The sequence below is a fragment of the Muscardinus avellanarius genome (genome assembly GCF_963383645.1).
Source record: "Muscardinus avellanarius genome assembly, chromosome: 12".
Lineage (NCBI taxonomy): Eukaryota > Metazoa > Chordata > Mammalia > Rodentia > Gliridae > Muscardinus > Muscardinus avellanarius.
Genome location: NC_137798.1, coordinates 20627912 through 20650833, shown reverse-complemented (window position 1 = coordinate 20650833; position 22922 = coordinate 20627912). Strand labels below are relative to the sequence as shown.

The 22922-nt window shown below is 35.6% G+C and overlaps 1 protein-coding gene and 1 pseudogene across 2 annotated transcripts; both read left to right on the top strand.

The window, feature by feature from the left end:
* The first annotated feature begins 3323 nt into the window (after positions 1-3323).
* LOC308271348 (olfactory receptor 4K5-like) lies at positions 3324-4294 on the top strand (annotated as a pseudogene). Its single transcript has one exon. The product of its transcript is annotated as an olfactory receptor 4K5-like (transcript).
* A 17189-nt stretch (positions 4295-21483) lies between these two features.
* On the top strand, positions 21484-22419 carry LOC308271357 (olfactory receptor 4K1-like; the record flags this gene model as incomplete). The annotated part of the gene is made up of 1 exon (XM_080707655.1): positions 21484-22419. The coding sequence occupies one exon, from the start codon at positions 21484-21486 to the stop codon at positions 22417-22419; it is 936 nt and encodes a 311-aa protein (XP_080563781.1).
* Positions 22420-22922: the final 503 nt, after the last annotated feature.

The following is a 22922-nucleotide window of genomic DNA, read 5'->3' as shown; positions in this document are numbered from 1 at the left end:
AAATTAGCTGTCAATAAGAGGTCTTTGAGGACATTTGATACAGTTGTTTCCATGGCTGTGGCATCAAAAGGCATAGGTGAGTGTGTTATAAGTAAAGTAGTAAAAAAGAATTAGGCTGAAAGAATGTATGTATTTCTTTGAGAAACTTCTTACAAACAGGAAGAGAAATTAAGAAAAAAGTGAAATGTAGCAGAAGATTTTAGGAGAGGCTTATTCATATATTTTTATATTCTTATTTTTACTTATTTCTCTGATGAGTCAGACTGAGCAATTTGTCAGTGAACAAAAAATGTTAAATGAAAGTGGGAGAGATTAAAAGTACCTTAACTTTGTGGTTCTCAGCTGGGGTTCACTTTGCACCCTTAGTGGACATTTGGTAATGCCTGGAGATGTTTGGCTTACTAGCCAGAAAGAAAGCATGACTGGAATACAGTGAGTCACCGACTTCCTGCAGCAGGTCAAACCTCCATAACAAAATTTGTTTAACCCCAAATATTCATAGTGCCCAGAATGAGGAGTTCTTTCTGGCTTGACTGGATGAATGTCATAAGGTAGAAAGACTAGAATCAAGGGACTCACTGAAGGGCTCCTCAGTTGCAGCATAGTATAATGGAACATGGGTTCATATTGTTCAGATCTAAAACAGAATCAAAGGCTCAGGTTCATGTTCTAGTTTAATGAGTTTCCAGCTATGTAACCTGATAGAAGTTGCTTATTGTTTCTATAGCTATGATTTCTTACTGCAAATAGAATTTATCAAATATATTTATCATACAATGTTGTAGAAAAATTCAACCAGCATATGTAAAGTGCTTAGAACCATAACTGGCACTTGGTAGCTGCTTAGCAAATGTTAAATATTATTTTTTATTATCTGATTTAAAGGCCCCATTAACATTTTGAAACTTTTAGGAGCTGTCTTACTGGTGATTAAACGTTCCTAATCCTTGGCTTTCTCCTCTATAGTTTGGGAATGATAAAGTCCTCTCCATAGACCTATACTAAAAGATTACTTGATAAAACACATACATGGCATATAACATAGCAGGAGTTGCCAACATGATATCAGTAAATCCAAGCTTTCTTTTCTTTTCCTTTTTTTTTTTTTGTGTGTGTGGGTCTGAGGATAGAACCCAGAGGCATTCTACCTCCGAGCTACACTCCTGCTGTATTTTTTTATTTTTTTATTTGAAACAGGGTCTCACTAAGTTGTGGAGGGCCTCACTAAGTAGCTGAGGCTGTCGGTGAACCATGATCCTCCTGCCTCAGCTTCCTGAATGCTGGGATTACAAGCATGCACCACCACACCCGGCTTCTTTTCTTTTCTTTTTGATAATTTATTTTTTAAATTATTATTTATGCTGGTTGTGGTGGTACAAATCTGTAATCCCAGAACTTGGGACACTGAGACAAGAGGATTCCAGGTTCAAGCCCTGCTTTAGCAGCTTAATGAGGCCCTCAGCAACTTAGCGTGATCTGTTTCAAAATAAAAATAAAATAGGGCTGGAGATGTAGCTCAGAGGCAGAATGCCCCTGATTCAATCCTCAATACCACACACACACATAAAAATTTGTTATTTATAATCCACACAAAATATGCCTCATTCTTTTAATTTATATAAATTGTATTTATGTAGTAAATACTTTCATTAGGTAGATTTGATCATTTTACATAATAAATCCATGACCTTGAGCAAGAACAACTTGATTCTATAAATGGGATAATAAATAAACTGAGTCACACATGGAATAAAGTGATACTTTATACTTTGTTTTAGAATCAATTCCCTCAGTTATTAGTTTCATATAATACTATGAACATGGATCAATTGTAACCAATATATTCAAACAACTATGGGTCATTTTAAATCTTTGCTTTAGCTCCAAATTGCACAATAATGCCTGTACATAATGTAGGTCAATAAAATGCTTCTCTGAATATTTTTTCAATAAAAGTACATGAAATTATTCTTTGCTTGAAAACCTGAAATCATATCCATCTAAATGGGAAAAGAGAACTGGATCCTAAAGACATAGAAAAGATGTTGGCTTCTTATATGGAATATAAAGGCCATGGAAGATATTTATGCTTTTAAATTGGAGGTAGAGCTACATCACTTTTTCAGATTCATTACAATGAGGGTAGTCAACAATTGATTTTAGAACTAGCATAGTTTTCTAAAATAGAGCTTGAATCTTGTTCCAGCTCAAATGAATTAGATTTATGTAACAGAGGTGTATCTTTACAGTAGGTGTGGGATAGGAGATGCCAATTTGAATTAGTTATTAAGATTATTCTGATCCAAAAGATAATTTAAGGAACATAGAAAGTTTATAATATAATACCTTTACTTATTTATGCAAGAAAATGCTAAAAGGACCCTACTATTTATTTGATAATTGTAAAGAGGTATTATTTTCATAGTTAAATAAAATGGAATATTTTGGTTCTGTTCTTCGATGGTAAAACAAAAATGAATTTTTAATAATTAAGGGAAGTCATAGTATTCCTTTATTAATTATTTGGATGAGTGATTGACAAATTGTACTGTAACTATAGATGTGGATATTATGTACTTAACAGTCCCCTTATTAGGAATTGTCTTAAATTGTGCATGACTTCTGCAATAGCAGTAAGGTACATTTCTGTTATTATGGAGACATTTAAAATAGTAAAAAGATATAATATGATTACTTTGATAGAATGTTAATAGTTATTATGTTTAAACTTTTCACAATCTTCTGTAAAGTTGAATTTTTATATCTTCTGTTTTTAATGGTTAAAAATTTAAAGCTTAAAATATTACTATCCTAAAGTTAAAAAAAAGTATGACTTTATACAATGAAGATCAAGCTATGGATATGATGGAGAGTTAAACATAATGCTGTACTTAAAGATTTATTAAAACTAAAGATGAAAAGACTTATTAAAAACAATGATGAGACCAACAGATAAAAATTGTTTTTGCCTTTCTACCATGTGAGGAACAGGGCTTTAAGTTACTCCTCAAAGTTCTATTCTCACAAATCAGCTCATGAGTGAGCTGATTTACTATTGCATAACAGGTAAAAAACAAAACAAAATAATCCAAAGATGGAGGTTTTATTGGGACTGGTCAAGATATTAAGAATTATTTAGACATTATTATAAGCTTATTCTATTATCCAGAATTATTTATCATAATTTCAAAACTTTTATACTCAGTAAATACTCATTATATTTGAGATCTTCACATTAAAAATGTTCTTAGTTTCCTAGTCCTAATCCCTTTTTATTTCCCCTCCTTTAGGGTTTTTTCAGAGTGAGTCAGCAGCTTGCATCCATGGATAAGGCCAATTCTTCGATGGTTTCCGAATTTGTGTTGCTGGGACTCTCTAGTTCTCAAGAACTCCAGCTTTTTTTTTTTGTATTCTTCTCCATGGTGTATGTGGTCATTGTGCTAGGAAACCATCTCATTATCATCACTGTGACTTCTGATCCCAGCCTGCACTCTTCCATGTATTTCCTTCTGGGAAACCTTTCCTTTGTTGACATCTGCCAGGCTCCTTTTGCTACCCTTAGATGATTGTAGACTTTCTGAGTGAGCACAAGACCATATCCTTCAGTGGTTGCATAGCCCAAATTTTCTTCATTCACCTTTTTACTGGAGGAGAGATGGTGCTACTGGTCTCCATGGCCTATGACAGATATGTGACTATATGTAAACCCCTACACTATATGATTATCATGAACCAAAGGACATGCATAGTCTTGGTAATAATCTCCTGGGCTGTGGGCTTGGTGCACACATTAAGTCAGTTATCATTTACTGTGAATCTGCCTTTCTGTGGGCCCAATATAGTAGAAAGCTTTTTCTGTGACCTTCCTCGAGTAACCAAACTTGCCTGCCTGGAATCTTACATCATTGAAATATTAATTGTAGTCAGTAGTGGCATCCTTTCCCTAAGTACTTTCTTGCTTTTGGTGAGCTCTTACATCCTCATTTTTGTTACAGTCTGGTTCAAGTCTTCAACTGCAATGGCCAAGGCATTTTCTACCCTGGCTGCTCACATCACAGTGGTAATATTATTCTTTGGACCTTGAATCTTCACCTATGTGTGGCCCTTTACCACCTATCCTGTGGATAAAGTTCTTGCCATATTTTACACTGTTTTCACTCCCATCCTAAACCCCATTATTTACACACTAAGAAACAGAGATATGAAGGCTACCATGAGAAAAATAGTGGCCCATTATTTGAGTCCTCCAAAAGTTTCTGAACTGCCACTAGTAGTGAGAAATTCTTTTTATTAAGACTGTATTACAAAAATACAAATAACCCAATCAAAAATGGGCAAGTGAACTAAATAGACACTTCACAAAAGAAGAAATACAAATGGCCAATGAATGTATCAAAATATGTTCAAAATCATTAAAAATCAGAGAGATGTGAATCAAAATTACCCTGAGATTTTACCTAACCCTACTTAGAATGGCAATCATTAAAATTACAAACAACAACAAATGCTGGCAAGAATGTGGGGAAGTAGGAACTCTAATTTACTGTTGGTGGGATTGCAAATTACTATAATCATTTTGAAAAACAGGGTGGAGGATCCTCAGAAGAGTGAGAACAAATCTACCAGATGACCCAGGTACACCACTCCTTGGTATCTAATCAAAAGAATGAAAAGCAAACTATAAGATTATGTTTATAAGTTGCACAATTCACAATTGCCAAGCTATGGTACCAACTGAATGTCCATCAGCAGATGAATGGATTACAAAACTATGGGATATATACACAATGGAATTTTACTCAGCCATAAAGAACAAAATTATATCATTTTCTGGGAAATGAATGGAACTAGAGAACATTATGTTAAGTTGGATTATTCAGTCACAAAAAGTGAAAGTTGGGTGTTATCCAGAACATATGGAACCTAGGGAGAAAATGGGACATATGATGATTCGAGACAAGGGAGGAGAAACCTTAGATGAGTGAAGAAGGCAATGGAGGAGATAGGAGAGGGGAGAAAGAAACAACTCAATATTATGATGTACATACACAAACTTACCAAAGTCAGTCACTGTGCTGAACACTGGAAGGAAGGGAGTGGGTAGGGTTGGAACTACAGGAGGGCTCAATGAGTCCTGTGTGTATGCATGCCTCTATCACCCTGAACCTCATCAAGATGTATGATTACAATGCACCAAAAAAAAGAGGACAGGATTTCTTCAAATTTTTCAAATAAATTATTTTTTTGGAAAAAGAATCTATAAATATTTTCAATATATTCCTGTGTAATATCTCAATTATGGAGAAAGTAGTACAAGTCTTTCTTTAGTATCACCTAAGCAAAAGTTATATGAAAAATATAAAAACTACTGCATATATAGTCAGTAGTTATGCAAATAAAATAAGGAAATTACATAAACAGTATATATATATATATATATATATATATATATATATATATATTCACTGTTAAGGTAAATAAGGATATCATGGGAAGAATGGGATAAGAATCTATTTTTTGATAGGCATAAATTTAGACTTTTATTTATTTGGTCTTATGCATTTCCTCATTGATGTCCTTGACAGGTATAAATTCAGTGGATAACCAATCTACCAGTTTAAGAGAAGTACATTGGTTAAGTAGAGATTCTTAAGTTATTGAGATTCCCCTCCCCACATCAATTATACCTATTACATATAGTTTTTAAGTAATTAACAACATTTTGAAATATAAAATATTACATAATCTGGAACTTTCATCTCAAACCTTCCATGTAGTGATATTTTAATGATCAATTAGACTAATTCTAGCTTCATTTGAAATTTTAAGTTGTAGAAAAGAAAGAAGATGCTAGACAGGCTGTACCATTCAGTGTCAGCTTTTTAATCTGTGATTTGATTAACTTTACAATTTTGCATTTGGACCAAATATGAACAGTTTGGTGAAAAAGAATCAAGGCTAAACATATATCCCATTGTGGGTATATACCCAAAGGAAATAAAATCAATATTTTGAAGAAACATCTGTACTCCCATGTTTATTACAGCACTCTTTATAATAACCAAGATATAGGAACAACCCAAGTACCTATTAGGTGATGAATGAGTAAAAAAAGGGCTACATGCTCACATTAGAGTATTATCAAATTATAAAAAATAAAATCCAGTCATTTGAGACAACCTAGATAGAACTTGGAAATGATTAATGTTAGTGACTGGCACTGCCTGATTTCACCTATGTTTGGAATCTAAAAGAGTCCATCTCACAGAAGGTGAGAGGAGAATGGTGGTCATCAGAGGCTGGGGAGAGTACAGGAGAGGAAAGGATTGGGAAAGGCTGGTAAATGAATACAAATTTACAGTTAGGAGCAAGAAGCTCTAGTGTGCTATTACACAGTGTGATGACTAGAGGTATCAATAATGTACTATACTTTCAGCAAGCTACAAGAAAGAATTTTGAAAAATTTCACCATAAAGAAATGAAATATTCACAATAGCCAAATTATAGAACCAACCTGGGTGCCTGTCAACAGATCAATGGACAAAGAAAATGAGGTATATACCCACAATAAAATTTTACTCAGCCATACAGAAGAACACAATTATGTCATTTTCAGGAAAATGGATGGAACTAGAGAATATTATGTATTGAGGTAAGCCAGACTCGGAAATTCAAGAATCATGTTGCTTCTCATATGTGGAAGCTAGAGAGAAAACAGGAAACCAAATGGACTCTAGACAAAGAAGAGAAACCAGTACAATAGTGAAAGAGGTCTGGGGTAGTGAAAGCAAGGGGGAGAAAAAGAGAACTGATGACAGCAGCAGTTCAAATAAGGCTACGTTCATATATGAATGTATCACTACCAATCTGACTAACATGTGTGGGGATGGGGTGAGGGAGTGGAGGGATCTGGAGGGAAACACACCAAGCATATATATAACATATATAACACTTTGAACCTCACTATGATATATAATATAATGGATCAATAAAAGTATAAAAATGATAAACACCTGAGCAGATAGTTAATTTGATTAAGCATTGAACAATATATACAGGTGTGCAAACATCACACAGTATACCAGTGACATGTATAATTTTCATAATCTTGAAGTTGGCAAGTTCTTTTTAATTATTGTATTGTATAATGTATTGTAATTGTTTAATTAAATAAAAATAACTTGCCAACTCCAAGATTATAAAAATATTTTGTGTATTTTTTATTTCCATTTTTTTTCTGTTTGCTTTTCATTTTCTTTTGGTGGTACTAGGGATTGAACTCAGGGGCATTCTACCTCTGATCTACACCCCTCCAACACAATTTTTTCTTTATTTTGAAACAAGGTCTCACAAAGTTGTGAAGCTCAATAAGTAGCTGAGGCTGGTCACGAACTTGCAATCCTCCTGTCTCAGCCTCCCAAGCACTGGGATTACAAGCGTGTGCCACTATGCCCGGGTTTTTTTTCTGGTTTAAACTTTGGTCCAACTAAAATTTATTTTTTTGTCAAAACTGGCATAAGATAGGAATTTTTCTTTTCTCACTGATTTCTTTGTTTATATTCCTCAAATTAACATAAATACCTCTATTATTATAAAATATATCTTATATATTTGGTTCTTTTTCTAGATGCTATTCTCTTTAATTTGTTGTTATAAATAATACATTTATGTAAAATATGTAAAGTCAATATATTATACATATTTTATATAACATATGGCATATGTAGTAATTATATATATTATATTGAGAGGGAACAAAATATTTACATTTTGAACTTTAACACATATTTGTAGATATATTTCTGATTATTTTTCTTGTAATTATTTCTTATATATTCTCACACACCCTCCTAGTAACTTTTTAGATTGTATTAATAATAATTATTTTTGCAACAAAAATCTTCCACCTAATTCTGATCTCTCTAAGCAGAAAGTAACTATTAAGTGAATTTAGCATTATCGTATGTATGGTATGTTTGGAAAAAATATCTCAGAAAATGAGTTGAACCATTTGAAGCCAGATAGCATGAAACAGAGCCAAGGTCAATGCTTTTATGGTAAAAAAAAGAGATTTTTATTGACATTGAGTCTTTCCTGAATCACTGCTGCTGCTGAAATCTAATATAATGCTACAACTCTGATATTTTCTTAACTGTTCCTTTATCATTATCCTTTATCATTAAAGATATCACTTCAAATTCAAAGTCCTAAGTGACATGGTCTGCCTGTCCATTTATGACTACACTCTGCTGGGATTGGAGGAAAAGCTGCAGGCATTGCTTCTGCAAAAGAGGTTTGGCAAATCCAACCTAATCTCACACAGTGGAGATAAAGATCACCCATAAATAGAAAACAGGTTCAAAGTGACTGCAGTTACCAAATAGCTGACAATAGAGCTAGAGCTAAAGCTGAAAATATAGAGATATACCAACATATACATTTGATAATTTTTAAAAATAATTCTGTTTTCTGAAAGAAGTTACATTATATTTGCATTATCATTATAGTTACAAAACATTTGTGTCTGCCAGGCGTGGTGGCACATGCTTGTAATCACCACACTTGGGAGGCTGAGACAGGAGGATTGCGCAGGTTCGAAGCTAGCCTCAGCTGGTTTAAGAGACCCTGTTTCCAAATAAAATATAAAATAGGTCTGGGAGTGTAGCCCGGAGGTAGAAGGCCCCTGGGTTCCATTCCCAGTACCCCACACACAAAAATTTGTGTCTGATCTATTAAAAACACATACTTCTACATGTATTTCAGTTTTTAATATTTTAGCTGCTTTAAACTTTTTATTGTATAGAAGTTGTATATTATAATTAACATTTTTTAGATGTATGTATCTTTTTTGTTTCTCTTATGAATGGCTGTTTTTTATTATTTTTTGGACTTATATAGTTTCTTATTAAAATGATTATTTCTAGTCATTTTTGAAGATACTAAATATTTGAGATATAAACTTCTACATGTATTTCAGTTTTTAATATTTTAGCTGCTTTAAACTTTTTATTGTATAGAAGTTGTATATTATAATTAACATTTTTAGATGTATGTATCTTTTTTGTTTCTCTTATGAATGGCTGTTTTTTATTATTTTTTGGACTTAAATAGTTTCTTATTAAAATGATTATTTCTAGTCATTTTTGAAGATACTAAATATTTGAGATATAAAGGCATAGAGAATAAATTTTTAAAATAATATTTCCATAGCTGGGTGTGGTGGCACACACTTGTAATCCCAGCATTTGGGAGGCTGAGACAGGAGGAGTGCATAAGTTTGAAGCCAGCCTCAGATATTTAGTGAGACTCTACTTCCAAGTAAAATATAAAATAGGTGTGGGAATGTAGCCCAGAGGTAGGAGGCCCCTAGGTTCCATCTCTAGTTCCACAACAACAACAACAACAACAACAACAACAACAACAACAAATATCCTAAATTTACTAGTATGTACATAATAAATACTGATATTTTACCATTGCTGAATTAGACTTTATACTACTTGGAATTTGCCTTAGTCCTCTATTTTTAAACCTTTATTTTATAAGATTGTTTTTTTTCTGCGTGTGTATGTATGTGTTACTTGGAATTGAATACAGATGAAATTTTTTTTTGGTGGTACTGGGGTTCCTGGAAGCCCTTCTACCTCCGGGCTACACTCCCAGACCTATTTTTTACATTTTTATTTGGAAACAGGGTCTCCTAAGCCAGCGCACGCGGCTGGCTTCGAACCTGCGTGATCCTCCTGTCTCTGCCTCCCAAGTGCAGGAATTACAAGCGTGCGCCACCACGCCCGGCGAATCCAGATGAATTTTACCTCTAAACTAAACCTTCAGCCTTTTTAACTTTTTCATTTTGAAAGAGGACCTCACTAGGTCACTGAAAGTCTCTAAAGTGTTGAGGCTGATTTTGAACCTGTGATCCTCCTGTCTCAGCATCCCAAATGCTGAGATTACAGGTGTACACCACCACGTTCAACAAGTTTTTTCTTTTCTGATGGTTAAAATTTGAACCTAATTTTACCAATCTGATTTTCCCCTAAGCATTGTGTTTTAAAATCTTATGTAATCACATAAAATATACTGAACAATTTCATTCATGGAATGTATTCCATCACTCTAAAATATTGCATTTTTGGACTTTTAAATGTATGGATACTGGGTTCTTTCCAGTCTTTCAGTCTTTCAACTGATGCTGCAATTTTCCCTACTGTGCATGCATCCTCATGTAAATGAACACTTTATTAGGGGGCTGTATATAGAGATAGAGATAAACGCTCACATAGCACGCACACACATACTCAAACCCATGCACACTAAAGGTTGGGAATCTTATATTCAATTTTCTTCTTTAAAAATGGTCACTTGAAACTTACACTAGAACATCTGAAGATAGAGAAAACTTAATAAAATAGTTGAAATTACTATAATATATTTTGGGATAGGAATGTAATATTTTTTCATGGAGAAGAAATGAAAAAATTTTCAAATACATGGAGAACCATCATCATGTTGAACTGGAGATAGATTTTTCTTTGAACAACAGATAATAGAATCAGAACATAAATTAAACTATCTTGAGAGGTAGTGAGCATCTTGTGCTTGGAAGAAACTACCCTGAGGCCAGATGATCATTTGCATAATTATATGATTGCATAATGATAGAAACCTAGAAGTTGGAACATTATTTTGCTTACTGAGAGCTAAAATCAAGTAAAGTTTTTATTTTATATGCACCCATTACCTGGTCAAAAAAACTTTTCATTTCTGTTCCTGGAAAAATTAGTCATAAAACATAATTACTCCCACTGTGAGGTTACCTCACTTCTCTAAAGGGTGAGTTCTTCCCTCCCCAATGACATCATTTTCCTGGATTGAGGATAGGAGGATTTATATTGCATTTCCTTAGGATATGGTAGTTGTATGGCTGAGGGCAAGAAGAGCACAGCCCTCACCACTCCTGGAGAGGACCTGAAAGGCAAAAGCTGAGTGCAGGAGCCATTTTAGAATGCATCAAGTCAAGATTCTATCTCAAATATTTTTAGTATGAACACTCTTAGCAGAGACTGAAAAATATTACAAATAAACTGAGAACAAAAATTTTGAAAAAATAAGGAAGAAATAGAAGACAAATTATTTAAAGTGTAAGTATTATATATGTATTTTGAACATATTATTGGACTAAGGAAATTATTTTTTTTAATTTATGTATTTATTTTTTTTATTGGTGCATTGTATTCATACAACTTATTGGGGTAAAAAACTTGTGTGTATAAACATGTACTCATCGCTGATTTAACCCCTACCCAAATCCCACCCCATTCTCTCCCCGTCCCTCCCTTCCTTGCTTGGCTTAGTGATTGACTTCGATATGTTTAAGTACATTGTGTGCTTTAGAGATTTTTCTCTTCCCCCTCCTTTCTCTTCCTTTAGGTTATCTTGTTTGCTCCTCTTTTCTCCCTAACTCTCGCATATTAGGGAAAGCATCTGATTTCTTATTTTTTATGCCTGACTAATCTCACTTAGCATAATGTCCTCCAGTTCCATCCATTTCCCTGGAAATGACGTAATTGAGTTTTTTTTTGATGGCTGAGTAAAATTCCATTGTGTACATATCCCACAGTTTTGTAATCCATTCATCTGTTGATGGACATCTTGGCTGGTTCCATAGTTTGGCTATGGTGAATTGTGCAGCTATGAACATAGATACACATGCATTAGTTTGGTAGTTTGGTTTCTTTTCTTTTGGGTAGATATCCAACAGTGGTATTGCTGGATCAAATGGTAGATTTGTTCCCATTCTTCTGAGGATCCTTCATACTGTTTTCCAAAGTGGTTGCACTAATTTTCAATCCCACCAACAATGTCTTGGAGTTCCCACTTCTCCACATCCTCACCAGCATCTGTTGTTGTTTGTGATTTGAATGATGGCCATTCTAGTTGGAGTTAGGTGAAATCTCAGGGTAGTTTTGATTTGCATCTCTCTGATTGCCAGTGATGTTGAGCATTTTTTCATGCATTTATTGGCCATTTGAATTTCTTCTTTTGTGAAGTGTCTATTTAGTTCATTTGCCCATTTTGTTATTGGATGCTTTGTTTTCTTAGTGTTGAGTTTCTTGAGTTCTCTGTATATTCTAGATATTAGTCCTCTATCAGTGGTGTAGGTGGCAAAAATCTTCTCCCATTCTGTTGGCTCTCGATTGAGGTTCTTGATAGTTTCCTTTGCTGAACAGAAGCTCTTCAGTTTCATGCAATCCCATGTATTGATTCTCCTTTTAATTTGTTGTGCCTTTGGGGTCTTGTTGAGGAAATGTTTGTCTGTGCCTATGTGTTGTAGTGTTGGACCTATGCCCTCTTCAAGGAGCTTCAAAGTCTGGTTTAATTTCCAAGTCTTTGATCTATCGTGAGTTGACTTTTTTACAGGGTGAAAAAGTGGGATTAACATCCAATTTTCTGCATATGGTTAACCAGTTTTGCCAACACCATTTGTTGAAGAGGCTATCTTTTTTCCAGTGTATGTTTTTGGCCCCTTTGTCAAAAATCAATTGGCTGAAAGTGTGTGGGCTTGTTTCTGGGTCTTCTATTCTGCTCCATTGGTCTATATATCTGTTCTTTTGCCAGTACCATGCTGTTTTTATTACAATGGCTTTGTAGTATAGTTTAAAGTCAGGTATTGTGATTCCTCCTGCGTGGTTTTTGTTACTGAGAACTACCTTGGCTATTCTGGGCTTTTTGTTATTCCAGATAAATTTAAGGACTGATTTTTCTATGTCTGTGAGGAATGATCTTGGTAGTTTAATGGGCATTGCATTAAATCTGTAGATCACTTTTGGGAGGATGGCCATTTTAATGATATTTATTCTGCCAATCCATGAACATGGAAGATCTTTCCATCTTCTAAGATCTTATTCGATTTCTTTTTTCAGTGTTTTATAATTTTCTTTGTAGAGATCTTTTACCTCCTTGGTCAAATTTATTCCTAGGTATTTTATTTTTTTGTGGGAGATCCTGAGTGGAAGTGTTTTCTGAATTTCTTTTTCAGTGGATTTATGGTTGGTGTACAGGAAAGCTTCTGATTTTTTAAGATTGATTTTGTATCCAGATACTTTGCTGAATTTGTTGATCAGTTCTATAAGCCTTTTGGTTGAGTTTGTTGGGTTTTCTAAATATAGTATCATGTCATCAGCAAGTAGTGAAAGCTTAAGTTCTTCTTTTCCTATTTGTACTCCTTTGATTTCCTTTTCTTGCCTTATTGCTCTGGCTAGAGTCTCTAGTACTATATTGAAGAGAAGTGGTGATAGTGGACATCCTTGTCTCGTTCCAGTTTTTAGGGGGAATTCTTGAAGTTTTTCCTCATTTAATATGATGCTGGCAGTGGGCTTGTTGTAGATTGCCTTAATAATGTTGAGATATATTCCTTCTATTCCAATTCTCTGCAGTGTTTTTATCATAAATGGGTGTTGAATTTTATCAAATGCTTTTTCAGCCTCTATTGAGATGATCATGTGGTTTTTGTCTTTGATTCTGTTTATATGATGAATTACATGGATTGATTTTCGTATATTGAACCAGCCTTGCATCCCTGGGATGAACCCTACCTGGTCGTGATGAATGATTTTCTTGATGTGGTTTTGAATACGTGTTGCTAGTATTTTGTTTAATAGTTTTGCATCCAAGTTCATCAGAGATATAGGTCTGTAGTTTTCCTTCCTTGAACTGTCTTTATTCGGTTTGGTTATTAGTGTGATGTTGGCTTCATAGAATGTATTTGGGAGAGTCCCAGTTTTTTCTATTTCCCGAAATAGTTTGAGTAGTACTGGGATTAGTTCTTCTGTAAAGGTTTTATAGAATTCACTTGAAAAACCATCTGGTCCTGGGCTTTTCTTTGATGGTAAGCTCTTTATTGCTGTTTCAATCTCTTTGATTGTTATTGGTTGGTTTAAGTGTTCTATATCTTCTTGACTCAGTTTAGGAAGGTTGTATTTATCTAGGAAGTTGTCGATTTCCTCCAGATTTTCCATTTTGTTGGAGTATAGTTTTTCAAAGTAGTTTCTGATAATCCTCTGGATTTCTACACTGTCAGTAGTAATGTCTCCTTTTTCATCACTTATCCTCATAATTTGGGTTGATTCTCTCTTTTTTTTAGTTAGGTTGGCCAGTGGTTTATCAATCTTGTTAATCTTTTCAAGAAACCAGCTTTTGGTTTGTTGATTTTCTGTATTTTTTTTATTCTCTATTTCATTAATTTCTGCTCTAATTTTAATAATTTCCCGTCTTCTGCTGGCTTTGGGGTTCAATTGTTCCTGTTTTTCAAGGGCTTTGAGGTGTGTCGTAAGGCTATTTATTTGAAGATTTTCTGTTTTTCTTATGTGAGCACTCAGTGCTATAAATTTTCCTCTTAATACTGCCTTCAAAGTGTCCCAGAGGTTTTGATATGTTGTTTCTTTATTTTCATTTGTTTCTAGAAATTTCTTGATTTCACCTCTTACATCTTCTATGACCCATTCTTCATTCAGAAGTGTGGTGTTCAGCCTCCACATGTTTATGTTGTTTCTTTGGGTCTTCTTATAGTTGATTTCTAATTTTATTCCATTATGGTCTGAAATGACACAGGGAAGTATGTAACATTTTTTAAATTTGCTAGTGCTCATTTTGTGTCCCAGGATGTGATCTATTTTGGAGAAGGTTCCATGAGCTGCTGGGAAAAATGTGAACTCTGCTGTAGTTGGGTGAAATATTCTATATGTGTCCAACAGGTCCATTTGGTTAATGGTGTTCTTTAGTTCTGAGACATCTTTACTGACCCTTTGTCTGGAAGATCAGTCTAGTATTGTGAGAGGTGTGTTGAAGTCTCCCAGTATTATTGTGTTGGGATTTATGTGTGACTTCATGTCACAAAGAGTTTGATTTATGAAAGTAGCTGCCCCTATGTTTGGGGCATAGATCTTGATTATTGTTATTTCCTCTTGCTGGACTATTCCTTTTACCAGTAAAATGTGACCTTCTTTGTCTCTTCTAATAAGTTTGGGTTTGAAGTCTAACTTGTCTGATATCATAGTTGCTACTCCTGCTTGTCTTCGAGTACAATTAGCATGGATAACCTTGCTCCAGCCCTTTACCTTGAGTTTGTTCCTATCTTTACTTGTAAGGTGTGTTTCTTGTAAGCAGCAGATGGATGGATTCTGGCTTTTAATCCATTTTGCCACTTTATGTCTTTTTATTGGGGAGTTGAGGCCGTTTACATTCAGTGTGATTATAGAGATAATTTTTAATTCCCAACATGTTAAGATCTTATTTCTGTTTGAGATACTGTTTATTCTTCTTTGCTTAGTTGTCTGCTGGATGGGAATTCTTGTTTCTTTGGTTCTGGCGTGTATTACTCATTTCCTCTTTGCAGTTAATCTCCTTGAGTACTTTCTCTAGCGCTGATTTTGAAGACATAAATTCCTTCAGTTGCTGTTTGTCATGGAAGCTTCTTATTTCCCCATCTAATTTGATGGATAGTTTTGCTGGGTAGGAAATTTTTGGCTGGAAGTTGTTTTTTTTCAGAGTTTGGAATATGTTACTCCATGCCCTTCTGGCTTTCATAACTTGGTTTGGGAAGTCTGGAGTGATTCTAATTGGTTTGCCTCTGTATGTCACGTGGACTTTTGTTTTTGTTGCTTTTAAGATTCTCTCCTTGGCTTCCACATTAGTCATTTTGACAATTATGTGGCGTGGGGATCCTCTTCTTTGATCCTGTCTAAAGGGAGTTCTATAAGTTTCCTGGACCTGTGTATCAACCTCTTGCTCTATGTTTGGAAAATTTTCTGCTATTACTTCCTTGAAGAGATTGTTGATCCCTTTGGTTTCACCTTCTTTTCCCTCCTCTATTTCAATTATTCTTAGGTTAGCTCTCTTGAAATGGGCCCATATTTCTTCAATGTCAGATTCCTGCTGTCGGGGTTTTTTTTCTAAATTAGAAACTATGCGTTCATTTTTGGAATGGTCATCTTCAAGAAGCGAGATTCTATTCTCCATGTGGTCTAATCTGTTGTTTATACTTTAAATTGAAGCCTTCACGTCATTAATTGCATCCTTTATCTCTTTTTGACTCTCTCTAAATTCTTTTCGAAAGTCCTCTATTATTTCTAGAGTTATTTTCCTAATTTGATCTTCTAGAGATCTTTGGATTTCTGTGTTATCAGATTCTGATGTTGTGGGGTTGTGGGCATTCACTACTCCATTGTTATTTCTCTTTCCCATGATTTTGGAAGTTTGTGCCTTCTCTGGGTTCTTCCCTGAGTCACTACGAGTTCACTTAAGATGTTCTGGATCTCGAGTCTGTGGTATCTCAGTCACCACTACTCCTTTACTGAGTTGTATCACAAAGTCTCAGACCCAGGGAGTCAATTGAGGCTGCTTAGACCATGGGGGGTGCCAAGTTGGGTGTTCTCTAGCGGGGAGTTGTGACTATGGTATGATATCTCTGCCACTGCCACTCCCCCACTGGGCTGCACTGCTAAAATCTCCGACCCAGGGAGACTATCTGCGCAAGTCCCTGGGAGTGCAGTACTGGGATTCCCCTTGGGGCTGCAATTTGACTTATGTTTGTTGAGTGCGCTGATGGAGCTGTAGTGAACTCGGTGGATTCGCTGCTGCCGCCACTGGCAATATGGCACCACTGCCACGCCCTCGGCCATGATGTGGCCTATTTCTTCTCTGGTTTTGAGCTCCGCTGAGTCCCTGCCAGGTGTGCTGTGCCTGGCCCTTGGGAGATTTAGATGCTCCTTGCACCGGAGAAACTGCTGACTGCCGCCCAGCTGTTCAGCAGCGGCTTACCTTAGCTCACTGTCCACCCCTCCTCTCAGGCGTCTGGTGGCTGGTTGTGTGGTTTGGTCTAGGGCCGTCTGGTGAATTCGCCGCTGCCGCCAGCAGTAAGACGCTGCTTCTGCATCCTAGGCCGTGAGGCCAGAGTACCTCCTCTCTGGATTTGAGCTCTGTTTTGAGTCTCCCTCCTCTCTGGAGCCTGGTGCTGCTAGGGGAGATGTAAGCCGCGCCGCTCCAGCCACTCTGCGCTGTGGCTCAGGCTACTCCGCACCACGGGTCTGGCCGCTCTGGCCTCTCTGGCTGCTCTGCACCGTGGATCCGGCTGCTCCGCACCGCGGGTCTGGCCACTCCGGCCGCTCCGGCGGTTCCGCGAAGCGGCTCTGGCTGCTCCGGCTGTTCTGGCCGCTCCTCTCTGGCTGCTCTGGCTGCTCCTCTCTGGCTGGTCTGGCCACTCTGCTCGGCTGCTCCAGCCGCCCCGCTTCACACCACGGCTCTGACTTCTCTGCGCTGCGGCTCTGGCCGCTCCGGCTCCTCCGGCCTCTCCGTGCTGCGGCGGGCGCGGCCCTTCGGGCTGGTTTTTTTCTGGTGTCTTGTTTTTCCAGCCCTTTTTCTCTGTCCCTTGTATTTACCATTTTTATTTCTTTGCTGGTGGTGTTTTCTGGCTCTGAGAGGCGCTGGTTTTGTGGTAATAGAGTTCGATTGTTAGCAGGACTTGTAAGTGCCACTTTCCTCGGTCGCCATCTTACCGGAAGTCAAAAAAAAACTAAGGAAATTATTGATAATTCTTTTTTTTCCAATCAGCAACTAGAAAATAAGAATGGGGAAATTATTCTTGTCTCTGTTTCTCATTCAAACTACAAACTCCATTTGGAAGGGGAAAATTTCCATTCTCTTTTTCTCTTTCTATATGACTCTCTTAGTGCACTGGTTTGGGGTAATGTTTGTAGAAATTGGATTCATATTCAGAGAGGAGTAGCTGTGATATCAGAGGAAAGTCTCTGTGACATCAGAAGGAAGTATGTTGTAATCATTATCTGTTCTCCTTCCCTTTTATACTTTCTCTTCAGAGACTATTTAGCCATTAGACTAAACAAATACTTGCCTACCATCAAAATTTGCCTTTATACAAAAAGAAATAGCTACACAAAGTTGGGTAATGATCTGCAGGGTGTTCATTGTTGCTTTCAGTTATTCTTTTACAAGGAATTAAATATTAAAACTTAAAATAAAGAGAAGAAAAAGTTTGCATGCCTATAGTTGCAGAATTACATCAACACATTTTAGAGGTGGATGTTAATGTAACAACAACTTTTTCTATCCAACTTGGTCTTACTCCAAGAATAGAAAACTTCTATTATGAGGTATTTTTTGAGATCTGAAGATGTGTCTAACTCTGAGGTTGAGAAGTGATGAAACAGTGAAGCTTCTGTGTGTTCTGTGAATTGTCCAAGGAATTTTGAGTGTTCTGTTCCCATAACATAATTGCCTCTGCACTTAGAATTCTAGAGATGAAAATAACTTTAGCGATAGCTAGTTCCATCTTCTAAGAACAGTCACACAGATAGTAAAGGCAAATGTTATTCAACTCTATGAGTGGAAAAGTATATTATTTATTAAGATGAAAATAAGACATAATGTTGAACCTGATCAGTTCTACTTGACTTAAGACATCATGAGGGGAAACTCACCAAGTGCTGTGTGCATGTATGACACTATCACTATGAATGACATTATGTGATACTATATTACACCAATAAAAATATAAAAAATAAGCTAGTGTGTAAAGGATTTTGTAGTTATTTCCTATGTTTTGAAAAATAGAGACTGACAAACATCACTTATTATACATTACTTACAGTAAATGTTATTTTTTAGAAAATCCTTATTTCAAAGATTATTTTAAATGTATAATATTACTCATTTAAGATGTAAACATAGCACTTTATTCTATTTATCTTTCGATATTTTCTTCTTTCCAATTTTCTCTATTTTTTCCTATTTCCTTCTCTTCCTCCATTTCCTTCTCTCCCTCTCTCCCCTCCATATAAGTACCTCTTATGCTCCACCCTGAAATGGATGTGGTGAGATCACCATTTCATATTTTAGAAAAGATGCTAATAAAGCTGGGCATGGTGGCGCATGCTTGTAATCCCCACGCTTGGGAGGCAGAGACAGGAGGATCACGCAGGTTCGAAGCCAGCCATGTGCGCTGGCTTAGGAGACCCTGTTTCCAAATAAAAATGTAAAAATAGGTCTGGGAGTGTAGCCCGGAGGTAGAAGGGCTTCCAGGAACCTCAGTACCACCAAAAAAAAAAAAAGAAGAAAAAAAGAAAAGAAAGAAAAGATGCTAATAGTGGAGAAGAAACTATTTCTCCCATTAGTTCAGGAGCTAAGATTTACTTAAGTCTATCCTACTTAAAGTTCCACCATTCTATTCAGCCACTCATATCATAAAATTTAGCTTTAATGAATTGTTCACAACTTCTTTCAGGCTACTGTAGGAATCTTCATTATAAGTCTTCAATTTACTCCTGTGAAAATTAGAAAATGTACTAGTTTAAACTTCTGTGTGGCTCAGCTTCCTCAATTGCAGACTGTATAAGAGAATGGCAGCTACTCTGCAGTGTTGTTGTGAGGATCAAATGAGTAAATACGTGTAATATACTTGTCAGAGTACCTTGGACATAGAAAATGCTATGAAAGCTATTTTCATTATCACTGTTATTATATCACACATTTTCTAATGTTTACTGTAAGTATGTACAAAATATTGTATAATTTATTTAGGTTGAAAAATTCTATTACAAAATAAAACTCTGATCTGAACTATTTTTCTATAATTATAACTATTTATTGTTATCCATAAATGTAATAATATACCAATAGTAGTATCAAAATATATGTTCATGATCTCTTATAAAAATAATGCTTTAACTGGGTTTGGTGGTGCATGCCTGTAATTCCAGTACTTGGGAGGCTGAGACAGGAAGATTTCAGGTTCAAGGTTAGCCTTAGAAACTTAATGAGGTCCTCCTAAACTTAGTGAGACACTGTTTCAAAATAAAAAAATAAAATAGGGCTGGAGGTGTAACTCAGAAGTAGAACATTCCTGGGTTCAATACCTAGTCCCACCCACACAAAAAGAAAGCATAATGAGCTGCTTACTGAACCATATGGCTCTGAATTATCCTTTTAAATTACAACGCTATCTGTGTTATTACCATAATATTTAATAAATTTTACACAATGGATTGGGTGCTCTTAAGTGATACCTGGTGGTATCAGATTGTATCTCCCTAAATTCATAGTTGTAGCTCTTCAGGAACTTTTTTAGTCTTAAAAATGGAAATATCTTTCCTTTTCAATATATTTTGCCTTTCCCCCTAGACTTCCATATGAAGACATGCTTAGATATTCCAGCATTGCCTCAAATCTATATGGAGATGAGAATTATATCTTCCCATGATGGAAGCTTAGACATAGGTCAGTTCATGCCTCATTGGTCTGTTTATATTTTTGAATAGCTTAAATCTCTAAATGCTCCTTAAAACTTGGTATCATAAGCAAATGCAAAGATGGAAGTCTATGAGGGCAGGGTTTAGTACTTTAGCATATACATTAAAATTGAATAATGAAGGCTTATAAACAGTTGAAACATTTTAAAAAATTACTGATTAAAATTTTGTTGTTGAATCTAAATATCTTGGTTCCAACAAATGACTGAAGAATATGAAATGCATAGCTCCAATTAGCACAAGGACAAATAGATGTCTACACTATTGGGACACACAGAAATAAATTCAAAGTGTTTCTTGAACCACTTGAGGAAGACTTTGTAAAGTTTTCTTTGTGATAGCATGATCATGTTCTAAACTAAATGCTAAAAAAACCCACTTTAATTGGCACCTTACACATTACTTTTCTATCCTGAGAATTTGTTGTATGTTCAAAAGTTACCATACATAGTTTAATGAAATGTTTCCAAAAAGACTGTTTCTGAAAGGCATTACAGGTTGTGGAAAGTTCAACTGTATCAGACATAAATATAACAAGACAAAAGACAGTCAGGAAAAGAAACTGTATAGATCGGTGGTCATTTATTCATTCAAAATCAATTAGTCATTTTCTGTACAAAGGTAAATTTTGATTAACAATTGTTAAAAAAAATCAAAGGAAGCAAGTGTGGTAGCACAAATCTGTAATTCCAGGACTGCATTAAAGTAAAAAAGAAAAAGGCCTGGGGATGTAGCTCAGAGATAGGATTTTCCTGGGTTCAATTCTCAGTATCCCCCCAAAATTAAATAAAATGTTCTTGACCTTTAGAAACTCTTCAGAATATCACTGTTGACTCTTGCTCCACAAATATAACAAATTGTTTTCATAAAACTTCTTAAAACAATGCCCCCAATTTTATGATTCTCAATTTCAAGAACATCAATGTAGTCTATTTCATCTTACATTTATGGTTAAACTGCCCACAATTGCTTCTTATCAGGCATTCCCAATTTAACTTTTATTTTTAATTGATATTATTGATTGACCTGGAAGTTTGTCGTATTTCTTTTGCATATGAACTTGTATGATATGAACTTGTATAATATGAACATATTATTGTAATGTCAGTCATGGTGACATTTTTCTGCTTTTCTTTCACTTAGGTCACTGTAGATCTGATACATGGCTCATATTAATGAATCGATAGTGTCTTTGTTTGTTCTTCTGGGACTCTCGAATTCTTGGGAACTTCAGCTTTTCTTTTTTGCAATTTTCTCTATAATCTGTGTCACTTCAGTGCTAGGAAATGTCCTGATTCTTGTCATCATTTTCTTTGATTCCCATTTGAACTCTCTCATGTACTTCCTGCTCAGTAACCTTTCTTTTATTGATATCTGCCAGTCTAACTTTGCTACCCCCAAGATGCTTGTGGACTTTTTTGTTGAGCACAAGACAATCTCCTTTGAGGGCTGCATGGCCCAGATATTCCTTCTTCATAGTTTTGTTGGGAGTGAGATGATGTTGCTCATGGCTATGGCCTATGACAGATTTATAGCCATATGTAAGCCCCTGCACTATAGTACAATTATGAACCAAAAGCTATGTATAATTTTCGTGACTATTTCCTGGGCAGTGGGTATTCTTAATTCCGTGAGCCACTTGGCTTTTATAGTGGATCTGCCATTCTGTGGTCCCAACAAGGTAGACAGCTTCTTTTGTGATCTTCCCCTAGTGATAAAGTTGGCTTGCATGGTTACAATTGGGTTGGAAATTATGACCCTGACTAACAGTGGCCTAATTTCCTTGAGCTGTTTTCTAGTTTTGATTATTTCCTATACCGTCATTTTTGTCATGGTCCGGCACCAGTCCTCTGCTGGGTCATCTAAGGCTCTTTCCACATTAAGTGCCCACATCAAAGTGGTCATTCTTTTCTTTGGGCCTTGCATTTATTTTTATATATGGCCATTTAGCAGACTTTCTGTGGACAAGTTCCTTTCAGTCTTCTACACTGTTTGTATACCTTTACTGAATCCCATCATTTACTCTCTGAGGAATGAAGATGTTAAATCAGCCATTCGGAAGTTGAGAAACCATCATGTAAACTCCTGGAGAAACTAAGGATTGCCATGAGAAAGCATAATCCTGAATCAGAATAAAAAGCCTCCAGTGGATCCCAACACCATGCCAATTACCTTTGCTAGTGTTAAGGGTTACTAAGTTACAGAATTGACTTTCTGTTCTCAATGCAAAGGAATTGCATAAAAACATTTCCCAGTACTATTTAAATATAATTCTACCCATTTTATTGTTTCTAATAATAAAGTGGACATTGTCTTAAAATATTTATTAACATTCTTTAAATATTTTATAAAGAATTTTAAGATTCTAATGTGCATAAGATATATTCATGTTTCTAAACATGTGATTTTCTTCAATTGAACACCTATTTTTATACCTTGCAATCAAGAGCTGTAAGTAAATTCAATTTATGATAGCATCATTTAGTTTATTTTAACATTTTCTACATTGATATACTAGAAATTTTTTATATTTTACAACTCATATTTCACCTCATTCTTTATACACATGCACACACACACACACACACACACACTGATGTG